At 42.8% G+C, this 12,999-nt stretch overlaps 1 protein-coding gene across 3 annotated transcripts in view; it reads right to left on the bottom strand.

The window, feature by feature from the left end:
* pde5ab (phosphodiesterase 5A, cGMP-specific, b) overlaps window positions 1-12,999 on the bottom strand; it is a 119,271-nt gene that overhangs the window by 13,841 nt on the left and 92,431 nt on the right. For all 3 annotated transcript variants that reach the window (XM_072253155.1, XM_072253156.1, XM_072253154.1), the window contains exons 15-16: window positions 7,428-7,515; window positions 6,522-6,622 (exon numbers count right to left, since the gene is read on the bottom strand). In XM_072253155.1, the coding sequence (XP_072109256.1) occupies window positions 6,522-6,622; window positions 7,428-7,515 (189 nt within the window). The remainder of the gene's footprint in view (window positions 1-6,521; window positions 6,623-7,427; window positions 7,516-12,999) is intronic.

Genomic DNA, 12,999 nt, shown 5'->3' on the forward strand with positions numbered 1-12,999 from the left:
TGGGTGTTTTTTATAGACCACTCAATAGTAACAGGGACATCAAGGAGCAGATAGGGGGACAGATTATGGAAAGATGTAATAATAACAGGGTTGTTGTGGTGGGAGACTTTAATTTCCCAAATATTGATTGGCATCTCCCAACAGCGAGGGGTGGAGTTTGTTAGGTGTGTTCAGGAAGGTTTCCTGACACAATATGTAGATAAGCCTACAAGAGGAGAGGCTGTACTTGATCTGGTATTGGGAAATGAACCTGGTCAGGTGTCAGATCTGTCAGTGGGAGAGCATTTTGGAGATTGTGATCTCAATTCTACCTCCTTTACCATAGCATTGGAGAGGGATAGGAACAGACAAGTTAGGAAAGTGTTTAATTCCAGTAAGGGGAAATATGAGGCTATCAGGCAAGAACTTGGAAGCATAAATTGGGAACAGATGTTCTTAGGGAAATGTACAGAAGAAATGTGGCAAATATTCAAGGGATATTTGCGTGGAGTTCTGCATAGATACATTCCAATGAGACAGGCAAAGGATGGTAGGGTACAGGAACCGTGGTGTACAAAGGCTGTTGTAAACCTAGTCAAGAAGAAGAGCTTACGAAAGGTTCAAAAAACTAGGTAATGATAGAGATCTAGAAGATTATATGGCTAGCAGGAAGGAGTTTAAGAAAGAAATTAGGAGAGCCAGAAGAGGCATGAGAAGGCCTTAGCGGACAGGATTAAGGAAAACTCCAAGGTATTCTACAAGTATGTGAAGGGCAAGAGAATAAGATGTGAGAGAATAGGAACAATCAAGTGCGACAATGGAAAAGTGTTTATGGAACCGGAGGAGATAGCAGAGGTACTTAGTGAGTACTTTGCTTCAGTATTCACTACGGAAAAGGATCTTGGAGATTGTAGGGATGACTTACAGCAGACTGAAAAGCTTGAGCATGTAGATATTAAGAAAGAGGATGTGCTGGAGCTTTTGGAAAGCATCAAGTTGGATAAGTCGCCGGGACTGAATGAGATGTACCGCAAGCTTCTGTGGGAAGCAAGGGAGGAGACTGTTGAGCCTTTGGCGATGATCTTTGCATCATCAATGGGGACGGGAAAGATTCTGGAAGATTGGAGGGTTGCAGATGTTGTTCCTTTATTCAAGAAAGAGACTAGAGATAGCCCAGGAAATTATAGACCAGTGAGTCTTACTTCAGTGGTTAGTAAGTTGATGGAAAAGATCCTGAGAGGCAGGATTTATGAACATTTGGAGAGGCATAATATGATTAGGTATAGTCAGCATGGCTTTGTGAAAGGCAGGTCATGCCTTATGAGCCTTATTGAATTTTTTGAGGATATGACTAAACACATTGAGGAAGGTAGAGCAGTAGATGTAGTGCAATGGTCCCCAACCACCAGGCTGTGGACTGGTTCCGGGCCGCAAAGCATGTGCTACCGGGCCACGAGGAACTGATAATGATACGGTATGAGTCAGCTGCACCTTTCCTCATTCCCTGTCACGCCCACTGTTGAACTTGAACGCACACGAGGTCATTTCTCACGCGAGGTCATCAGTTGGTCATTAACCTGCATCTACTTGATGAGTAAAAAACAAACGTCACTTGAGAGTTTCTTTGGAAGAGATGCTAGGGGACATAAAAGGCCTAACGACGATGATAACGCAGAGGCAGCTGAGGCCGAGACTGCAAAAAAAAAGAAAGCTTCCTTCAACAGAAAATATGACAAGTTGTACATAAAATATGGCTTTATTGTGACTGGTAACTCGCACGCTCCAAGCCCCTGTGTGTGATATGTGGAGACAAGCTGTCTAATGAGGCAATAAAGCCCTCAAACTGCTTCAGAACCTTGAGACAAGCATCCTGCACTTAAAGACAAACCCGTTGAGTTTTTTGAGCAGAAAAAACGTGAGTAAGTGGAACAGAAGCCAGTGCTGAGAGCCACCACCTCCACAAATGCTGCTGCTCTGAGAGCGTCGTACTTAGTGGCTAGCCATATTGCTAAGGCTAAGAAGACTTTCACTGTTGGTGAAGAATTGATTCTGTCTGCTGCCAAGGACATGTGCTGTGAACTGTTGGGAGAAGCTGCAGCTAACAAGATGGCACAGGTTTCTCTTTCAGCTACCACAGTTTCAAGGAGAATCGGTGACATAGCGGAGGACATCGAAGCACAGCTGTTCGAACGGCTTTACGAGTCTGGCTTCACTACCCGAGTCAAAGAGGTTGCTCCTGAATGCCAGTCTACACACTGTGTCATACACAGGGAAATGCTGGCTAGCCGAAAAACGTCACCCGATCTTAACAGCTTATTGAGTGACATTGTTGAAGTTATCAATCACATCAAAGCAAAAGCCTTGAACTCATGTCTGTTTGAGCAGCTTTGCGAGGAAATGGATGCAGAGCACAAATGCCTTCTTTTACACACTGAAGTCAGGTGGCTATCAAGGGGGAGAGCCCTGGCCAGGATTTTTGAGATAAGAGAGCAGCTACAGAGATTTCTTTCAAGAAAAAAGTCACCACTGGCAGCACACTTCAGTGACGAGGAGTGGATAGCAAATCTCGCTTATTTGTGTGACATCGTCAACCTGCTTAATGAACTCAATTTGTCACTTCAGGGGAGCATGATAACTGTATTCAAGTTGGCAGATAAAGTGTCTGCTTTCACAGCCAAACTGGAACTGTAGGGACGTCGAGTGGACAGGGGCATATTTGACATGTTCCCAACATTAGCTGGGATTTTGGGAGAGACTGAGGCTGCACCGTCCTTCTCACAGCTGGTGTGTGATCTATCTTCGCTGTCGACAGAATTCCAGCATTACTTCCCAATCGTAAATGACCCAAGACATGCAAAGGAATGGGTCCGTGAGCCATTTGTGAATGTCCCCGGTGAATCAACCTTGTCAGCGCGAGAAGAAGATCAACTCTTCAAGCTTGCAAATGACGGTGGGCTGAAAAGTATGTTTGACATAACATCTCAGCCGGCATTCTGGATCAAAGTCAAGGCTGAATATCCTGAGATAGCCACGAAAGCACTGAAAACGTTGCTTCCACTTCCAACATCATTTCTCTGCGAAGTGGAGTTTTCTGCAATGAATGCAACGAAAACTAAATTGTGGAATAGACTGGACATAAGGAACCCCCTTATAATTGACTTATTGCTGTATTCATGCAAGGAAAATATGTGCTGTGTGTTTAATATTAAATTCGTTAGATAAACCCTTTTAGAAACAGAATTGAATGTATTAGCCACTGATAAGTGACTTATAGTTGACTTATCACCTATATTCCGGTTGTGATTAACCCCACCCCCCGCCCCCATCGCCTGGTTGGGGACCCCTGATTTATATTCTGTATATGGGTTTCAGCAAAGCATTTGACAAGGTACCCCATGCAAGGCTTATTGAGAAGGTAAGGAGGCATGGGATCCAAGGGGACATTGCTTTGTGGATCCAGAACTGGCTTGCCCACAGAAGGCAAAGAGTGGTTGTAGACGGGTCATATTCTGTATGCAGGTCGGTCACCAGTGGTGTACCTCAGGGATCTGTTCTGGGACCTCCCACTCTTCATGATTTTTATAAATGACCTGGCTGAGGAAGTGGAGGGATGGGTTAGTAAATTTGCTGATGACACAAAGGTTGGGGGTGTTGTGGATAGTGTGGAGGGCTGTCAGAGGTTACAGCGGGACATTGATAGGATGCAAAACTGAGCTGAGAAGTGGCAGATGGAGTTCAACCCAGGTAAGTGTGAGGTGGTTCATTTTGGTAGGTCAAATATGATGACAGAATATAGTATTAATGGTAAGACCCTTGGCAGTGTGGAGGATCAGAGGGATCTTGGGGTCCATAGGACACTCAAAGCTGCTGCACAGGTTGACTCTGGTTAAGAAAGCATACAGTGCCTTGGCCTTCATCAATCGTGGGATTGAATTTGGGAGTCAAGAGGTAATGTTGCAGCTATATAGGACTCTTGTCAGACCCTACTTGGAGTACTGTGCTAAGTTCTGGTCACCTCACTATAGGAAGTATGTGGAAACCATAGAAAGGGTGCAGAAGAGATTTACAAGGATGTTGCCTGGATTGGGAAGCATGCTTTATGAGAATAGGTTGAATGAACTCGGCCTTTTTTCCTTGGAGCGACGGAGGATGAGAGGTGACCAGATAGAGCTGTATAAGATGATGAGAGGCATTGATCATGTGGATGGTCAGAGGCTTTTTCCCAGGGCTGAAATGGCTAGCAGAGAGGGCACAGTCTTAAGGTGTTTGGAAGTAGGTACAGAGGAGATGTCAGTGGTAAGTTTTTATATAGTGGCTGCCGGCGACGGTGGTGGAGGTGGATACGATAGGGTCTTTTAAGAGACTCCTGAACAGGTACATGGAGCTCAGAAAAATAGAGGGCTATGGGTAACCCTAGGTAATTTCTAAGTTAAGGACATGTTCTGCACAGCATTGTGAGCCGAAGGGCCTGTATTGTGCTGTAGGTTTTCTATGTTTTTACGATGCACAATGTTTTGTAGATTAGCTGAAAAAATCCCCCTTCAATATATATTAGATTTAGAAAATAAGACAGTAAAATGTGAAAATAATTGCAGGGACTGTATACCTTTTCAGGGCACTGTAAATACCATATAACAATATAACAATTACAGCACGGAAACAGGCCATCTCAGCCCTTCCAGACTGTACCGAACTCTTACTCTCACCTAGTCCCACTGACCTGCACTCAGTCCATTACCCTCCATTCCTTTCCTGTCCTTATATCTGTCCACATAAGGTAACTTATATTGATTTATGGTACTGTATATCTATATTGTTTGTACATAAGGTGACCGACAGGAAGTGATAAAATAGTGGTGGTTCAAAATGTGGAGGGGTGGGTTTATCAATGGAAATGTTGATCAGTCTTACTGCTGGGGAGAGTGAATGTTTTTGAGTCTGTCAGTCCTGATGTGCATGTTACATGGCCTCCTCCCTAATGGGAGTGGGAAAAACAATCAATGAGCAGGGAGGGTGGGATTCTTCATGATGTTACTGGCACTTTTCCTGCACCTTTCTGTATATATGTCCTCCAGGGTGGTTAGGCTGATGCTGGCGATGCATTGAGCAGCTCGGATACCCGTTTCTGTCCTCTGCAGTGCAGTTTCATACCATGCGGTGATATAAGATACTCTCTGAAGAATGGAGTGAGTAGTGCATAGTTCAGCTCTCTTTAGCCTCCTCTAAAAGTGGAGGTATTGGTGAGCTTTCCTGATTGTGCAGGATGTGTTCTGGGACCATGAGAGGTTGTTGCGAGATGTGTACTCCCAGAAGACTACAAATGCTCTCAGTTTGCAGTGCTATGCCGCCGATGTAAAGAGGGGTGTGAGTTCTCCTGAAGTGAATAACCATCTCCTTTGTCTTGTTTTTTTTTTCTCTCTGTAGGCCGCCTCATCATTGTAGGTGAAGACAACCACTGTTGTGTGATTGGCGAACCTGATAATGGTGATAACTCGGGTGTTTGGCCGTACAGTCGTGTGTCAGCAGAGTAGACAGCAATGGGCTCAGTACACAGCTCTGGGGGAGGGGGCACCTGTGTTGAGAATGATGGGGAGGGAGGAGTGGCCGTGCATCCTGACTACCCGAGGCCTGTTCGATTCAAGTTCAACACTAACTTGGAAATTAGTGTATTTAGATCAAGGAGTAGGAGTTTGTTCATCAAGGTCTGTGGGACTTGAATTGAAACACAGAAACAGCATTCTGACATAAGTATCCTTATTTTCTAGTACATCAGTGCCAGGTGCATGACAGATAATATGGCATCTATGGTAGAGCAGTTCTTTCAGTACGTCTATCGGTGAGCGGCCAATGTGGCAGGAATGGAGTTTTTGATGTGTACCATTACCAGCCATTCAAAGCACTTCATGATGACTGGTGTCAGAGCCACCAGGCAGTAATTGTTTAGTTCTAAAGGTGTAGAGTTCTTTGGTAAAGGGATAATGGCGCTGATTTGAAGCATGTGGGACAGCAGCCTGGATGAGTGAAGTGTTGAAGATTCTTTATACAACTCAAATAAAGTAACTTCTTACAACCTTTAACACATGTTTGTTTGTGGATGCACCTCGCTGCTGAATCAGAAAAGAACAAGGAATGAATTCTAAAATATTTTCATACACTGATCCACGTTTTCTTTGCCAGGAATTCGTCTACAATCTCTAGATTACCCAAAATCATTCAACTCTTCTGCTCCCAATTCCATACTGCCCTGTGTGTGAATTTATTAACATTACCTAACATAAAATACATTCTACTCCTTTTCATCTCTTATCTAAAATACAAGGTCAATGTTTGCGTTTTGGAATTCAGAACATCAGCTTAAAAATGCGTGATTAGGCTGCTGACTACTCCTTGCTGCCCTTCTAACCAAACTACTTCACACCACTCGATAGAGGGACAGAAAAGGACCATTCCTCCTTTGAGGCTACTCTGCCATTCAATCAGATCATGGCTAACCCAGCTTACCCTGACCACTCCCCATAGTCAATCATTTTCTCAATACTTACTTCATGTAGACTGCCAGGTCTGTGGCTAGAATTGCCTGCTCAACCATTTTCAGTGTAGCTTTATATTCATCTAGAGAAAGGCTGCTCAGAATTTGGTTTCCCTGGAGGCAGCAAAAACATTATTCAAATCATAAACAATATTTTATAGGTACTGTAAAGCTGAAATAAAACCATAAAAAACTGGAAATATTCAGCAGGTCAAGCAGCATCTGGGTAGGGAGAAATAGAGTTATCCTTTCAGATGACAATGCAAGAAAAATAACCTGAAATGTTAACTCGATTTTTCAGATTTTATTTTTGTTTTCTGAAGAATTCAAGAGTTCTGAAAATCTCGTCACTGATTAAGGCCCAACCATAACAACCTTTGATTAACTTCACAGTAAATGCAGAGAACTTCATATATGCCATTAATATCAATAATTTAACCCAATTAATGCTCAATTATGCTGGCAACTGTGTTTGCTCCTTTAGCATCCTTGTCAACAAAAGCCATTTATTTTCTGTTTGTAGCCAGTAAGAAAACATTCACAAACAGGTTCCAAATTCTGACTCGGACGATTAGCAGCTCAAGATCGTTAGATGATTTGGGATGAAGATTGCCAGCTTATTGTCAAACAAAACAGATTTGATTAGCATGCTCATGCTTCTGAATTTAATGACTGCCAGGCATTGAGTCATGATAGATAGAATCAAAATGATTTTTAACTCTTTCTTCATCTCCTGGACTCTGTAATGTTTGCAATATGTTGCACTGAAATAGATGTAACAAAATCTCCCAGTAATGCTACAATAGTTACAGAGAGGTAATGGATAGCTGCTGAAAATAAAGCTCCAGCCCTTGTAATATTAGGAGTATCAGCTTTACTCATGAATATGAAACACAGAAATAATGGGTCAGTCACTTACTGGAGTGTTGAGTATCATGACGCACTGATCAAAATGATGATGTTCCATCATGGAATGACAGTAGAGCTGTGCCAAAGGGTGCTCACTCCTACACAGCATCAATCAAACAGAGCATTCTCATATTATTTGTTTCACTAAACTGCCAAGATAATGCTTTAAACTGGGTTCCTTCTGCAAATGATAATTCACAGTTGAAGTAGTTTTTACTTCTCTAAGAAACAAATATTGATTACTAAACTTGAAGGCGAGCAGCTCATCTTTTGTTCAGGCACAGCACAGCTTTCCAGTGCTTAACAGTGAGTTGAAGAATGCATTCAAACGTAGGGCAGTACAGCACAGGAATAACCAGCTAAAAAGCAAATCAAAACCACCCATACACTAATTCCTCCTTACTAAACCATGTCCATATCCCTCCACCTTCCATGTGCCTAACCAAACATCTAATGTATTTGCCTCTACCACCATATCTGGCAGTGCATTCCAGGCATCCGCAACTCTCAGTAGGAAACTTACCTCACATCCCCTTTGAACCTACCCCTCCCCACCTTCAATGCATGCCCTCTGGTATTAGACATTTCAACCCTGGGAAACAGATACTCTCTGTCTATTCTATCCATGTCTTTCACATTCTTGTTAACCTCTATCACATCTCCCCTTGTAGGTTAATGTAGCCATTCTCTTCTATTCTATCTCTATTCTCTTTGTATTTTTTAAATTTTTGCCCAGGACCTGGATGATACTAGCAAGGCCAACATTATTGTCCATCCCCCATTGCCTTTGGAAGGTGGTGTCAAACTGACTGATTAAACCATGCAGTGCATTTTGTATATGGCATACACACAACCAGTACAGGCCAGTAATGGAGGGAATGGATGTTTGGAGTGGTGGATGGGTATCAACCAAGGAGGATGTTTCATCTTGGATGGCATTGAACATCTTGAGAGTCGTTGGTGCCACACTGATCCAGGCAAGTGGAAAGAATTCTATCATGCTTCTTATTTGTACCTTGTAGTTAATAGGAAAGGTCTTTGGGCGTTAGGTGGGAAGTTACTCACCACTGGATACATTAATGTTGTTGATCGGGATACTGATGATGCAATGGTAAGGTCACTGAATGCCGATGTTTAGTGATTAGATTCTCTTTTATTGGAGGTGGTTACCGCTTGCCATTGCTGCAGAGCGAATTTTACCTGGTACTCATCGGACCATGCCTGAATGTTGTCTGCAACTTCCTGCATGTACGCATGGACAGCTTCACATGCCGAGGAGTAGCAAATGGAAATGAACAATACAAAACCATCAGCAACTATCCCATCTTCTGACCTTTTTTTAATGGAAAGAAAGCTATTAACAAAACAGCTGAAGATGGTTGCGGTTAGGACACTGCCCTGAGGAAATTCTGAAGTAATGTTCTTGGCTCGCATGATCAACCTCCAAGATTCCACTGTGTGAAGTATGACTAACCGCTGCAGATTTTTCCAGTGATAATAGGAATATGGTGTTTTGAATCTGCATTTGGCCAAAGACTTCCTTCTTACCAAGGACAGTCACTCAACTTTACCTCAACTTTATAATTCAGCTATTCAGTTCAAAGCTATAATGATCTCTGAACTCAAACGATCTGAACAAAGCCCAACTTGGGCATCAACAAGTAGGCAATGGATGAGTACATGCCACCTGATGGCATTATTGACAACCGATTGAGTGGTAATTAGCCACACTGGATTTGTCCTGCCTTTTTTTGTGAATGGGGCATGCCTATACAACTTTCCACAATGGAGGAAATATACCAATGCTATAACTGTTGAAGCAACTTGGCTAGAAGCTCAGTTAATTCTTCAGCACAGATTTTCAGTGCTACATCTCGGCTATTATCTGGCTCCATTAAGTTTATTGTATCCAAGGCTGCAGTTTCTTGGTAGCATGTGGAATAAATCAAATTTGCTAGAAACTGGCTTATGTGATGGTATGCGTTTTGGGAGGAAGATGTATTAGTCTATTCAATATTTCTAGCCGAACATGGCTGCAGATGGCTTTCCTTTAACACTCACATGCTAGGCTCTGCACCATTAGGAATGGCAATGTTCTTGGAGCCCCTTCATGACCTTCTTAAATGTCTAACTATTTCCAGATCTACATGAAAGCTGCAACTTGAAACGTTAGCTCTGTTCTGATGTCCAATATTTTCACTTTCTGCTTTATTTCAAGTACCATACTGTATTTCTCCCTGAAACAACCTCAGGGAATAACATAAAGGTTGGATTTTGATTGGACAAGGAAATAGCCGTTACATGCAGAACTGTCAATATATAGGGCATCAGTGCAGCTACCAGAGCTATTGCTCCACTGCACAGTGACTCCAGTTCTGTCCGTGTGAACTTTGCGTGTTCTCCCTGTGACTGAGTGGATTTTCTCGGGTGCTCTGATTTCCCCCCACACGCCAAAGATGTGCAGCTTGGCGGGGGGGGGGGGTCTGCGGGGGGCTTATTGGCCAATATAAATTACTTCCATTTTGAAGGTGGGTGGTAGAATTACTGGGGATTGATGGGACGGTGGGAAAATAAAATAGGATTTGTAAGGTTGAGTCCCTCTGTTGGTCAGGGTCGGCCGCAGATGTTGCGTCCCAGCTCTAAATGTGAGGAGGGCACTATGATAAGACCACAAGACATAGGAGCCGAATTAGGCCATTTGGCCCATCAAGTCTGCTCCACCATTCAATCATAGCTGATTGTTTTTTTCCCCTCCTCAGCCCCATTCCAGGCCTTCTCCCTGTAACCGTTGATGCCGTGTCCAATCAGGAACCTATCAATCTCTGCCTTAAATACACCCAGCGACCTGACCATCCACAGCCCCATGTGGCAAGAAATTCCACAAATTCACCACCCTCTGGCTAAAAAATTTCTCCATATCTCTGTTTTAAATGGATGCCCCCCTATCCTGAGGCTCTGACCCACCATGGGAAGCATGCTTTCCACACCTATTCTGTCTAGACCTTTCAACATTCGACAGGTTTCAGTGAGATCCCCCCTCATCCTTACTAATTCCAACGAGTACAGACCCTAATTCCAATGAGAACAGACCCCAAGCCATCAAACATTCCTCATAGGATAACCCTTTAATTCCCGCTAACATCCTGGTAAACCACCTCTGGACCCTCTCCAATGCCAGCACATCTTTTCTTAGGTGAGGAGCTCAAAACTGTTCACAATACTCAAGGTGAGGCCTCAGCACTGCCTTGTAAAGCCTCAGCAGTACATCCTAGACCTCTCCAAGTTAATACAAACATTGCATTTGCCTTCCTCACCACTGACTCAAAACTGCAAGTTAACCTTTAGCGTGTTCTGCACAAGGACTCTCAAGTCCCTTTGCATCTCAGATTTTTGAATTTTCTTCCCATTTAGAAAATAGTCTGCACATTTATTTCTCCTACCAAAGTGCATGACCATGCATTTTCCAACAATGTATTTCATTTTCCACTGTCTTGTCCATAGTTCCCTGTAAGATGCGCGCATGTGCGTGCGCACACACGTTTTTCAACCAGCGCACAAAGGAAATTAATGTGCGCACAAAAGATTAGTTACCCAAAATAATGTAGTAATTAATAATTATACTTATTGAAAATAATCTTTTAGCTAACTGTTTCTGTTAACTAGTTAGTCGATTTTTCAAATACCTCAATGCACGTCACTAATTTATATCACCTCGCCTTTCCTGTTCCGGTTTGTACAGCTGCATCACAGCAGCAGCCATGTTTGGCGGACAATGTTCGGGTCATAAAGTTTACAAAGATATGTTTTAAATCCTGTAGATAACTTACTAAGTTTTTATTGAAAAAAGTATTGATTCACTATGTCGAATTCAAAAGAAGTGAAGGGCGTGAAGCGCAAAAGAACTGCAAATTTGTTTAAAGTTGAATGGCTGAACAAAATAGTAGAAACTGTTACACTGAAAGCTCATGAGGTCGTGAACGTTCAGCTACGAGAAATATTTATGTATGATTCCGAAACTGGAGTAATCTGTTTGTACTGTCATGATGCGAAAGTTGCTGGAGAATTTGCTAGTGGAAAGAAGTGGGATGATATTTGGAAACTTGACTTTTTGAAGCGTCATTTGGCAAGTAAATCGTATTTGAACAGTGTACAAAAGCTTAGGCAACAGAACCAGTCATTACCCGTTACAGGAGTGCTACGCATGTTATGGTTGAGTGCAGATGAGCGAGAATGAAAACAACCAAACCCAGAGGAGATCAAAGTTGAGGTACAAGAATGGTCAGCTTTTGACTTCTCCGCAATTGCAGATTGTGACTTCACATTTGGCGATGAACAAGTTAATGCCTTATGTCTAAAATATCATGATTTTCTAACTGAAAATACTGTAATAGTTAGACAGTTTAATGATTTCAAATTTTCCGTGCAAGAAAAAATTAAATCCAAACTGATTTCAAACTTTGCTCAAATGGTGGCATTTGTACTTCAAAATGAACAGTTTTGCGACCTTGCACAGTTGGTGGACATTGGGGGAACCTTTCTTGCGTCTAGTGCGGACTGTGAGTGAGGTGTTAGCCTAATGAATCAACTCAAAAGCAAGCTGAGAAACCGTTTAGGTGAATATCATTTAGATATGTTAATAAGAATCAAAAGCCATCAATTGGATGGAAGTTCTATTAGTCTAGATAGGGTTTACAAAGAATGGGTAAATGCCAAAGACAGGAGAGAGAAAAAATAACTGAGCAACTTAAATATGTATTTGGAAAGCGGTGAAATGATCGGACAAAGTCAGCATGGATTTGTGAAAGGAAAATCATGTCTGACGAATCTCATAGAATTTTTTGAGGATGTAACTAGTAGAGTGGATAGGGGAGAACCAGTGGATGTGGTATATTTGGATTTTCAAAAGGCTTTTGACAAGGTCCCACACAGGAGATTAGTGTGCAAACTTAAAGCACACGGTATTGGGGGTAAGGTATTGGTGTGGATGGAGAATTGGTTAGCAGACAGGAAGCAAAGAGTGGGAATAAACGGGACCTTTTCAGAATGGCAGGCGGTGACTAGTGGGGTACCGCAAGGCTCAGTGCTGGGACCCCAGTTGTTTACAATATATATTAATGACTTGGATGAGGGAATTAAATGCAGCATCTCCAAGTTTGCGGATGACACGAAGCTGGGTGGCAGTGTTAGCTGTGAGGAGGATGCTAAGAGGATGCAGGGTGACTTGGATAGGTTGGGTGAGTGGGCAAATTCATGGCAGATGCAATTTAATGTGGATAAATGTGAAGTTGTCCACTTTGGTGGCAAAAATAGGAAAACAGATTATTATCTGAATGGTGGCCGATTAGGAAAAGGGGAGGTGCAACGAGACCTGGGTGTCATTATACACCAGTCATTGAAAGTGGGCATGCAGGTACAGCAGGCGGTGAAAAAGGCGAATGGTATGCTGGCATTTATAGCGAGTGGATTCGAGTACAGGAGCAGGGAGGTACTACTGCAGTTGTACAAGGCCTTGGTGAGACCACACCTGGAGTATTGTGTGCAGTTTTGGTCCCCTAATCTGAGGAAAGACATCCTTGCCATAG

This window comes from Mobula birostris, chromosome 3 (assembly GCF_030028105.1).
Source record: "Mobula birostris isolate sMobBir1 chromosome 3, sMobBir1.hap1, whole genome shotgun sequence".
In the NCBI taxonomy this organism is placed as follows: domain Eukaryota; kingdom Metazoa; phylum Chordata; class Chondrichthyes; order Myliobatiformes; family Myliobatidae; genus Mobula; species Mobula birostris.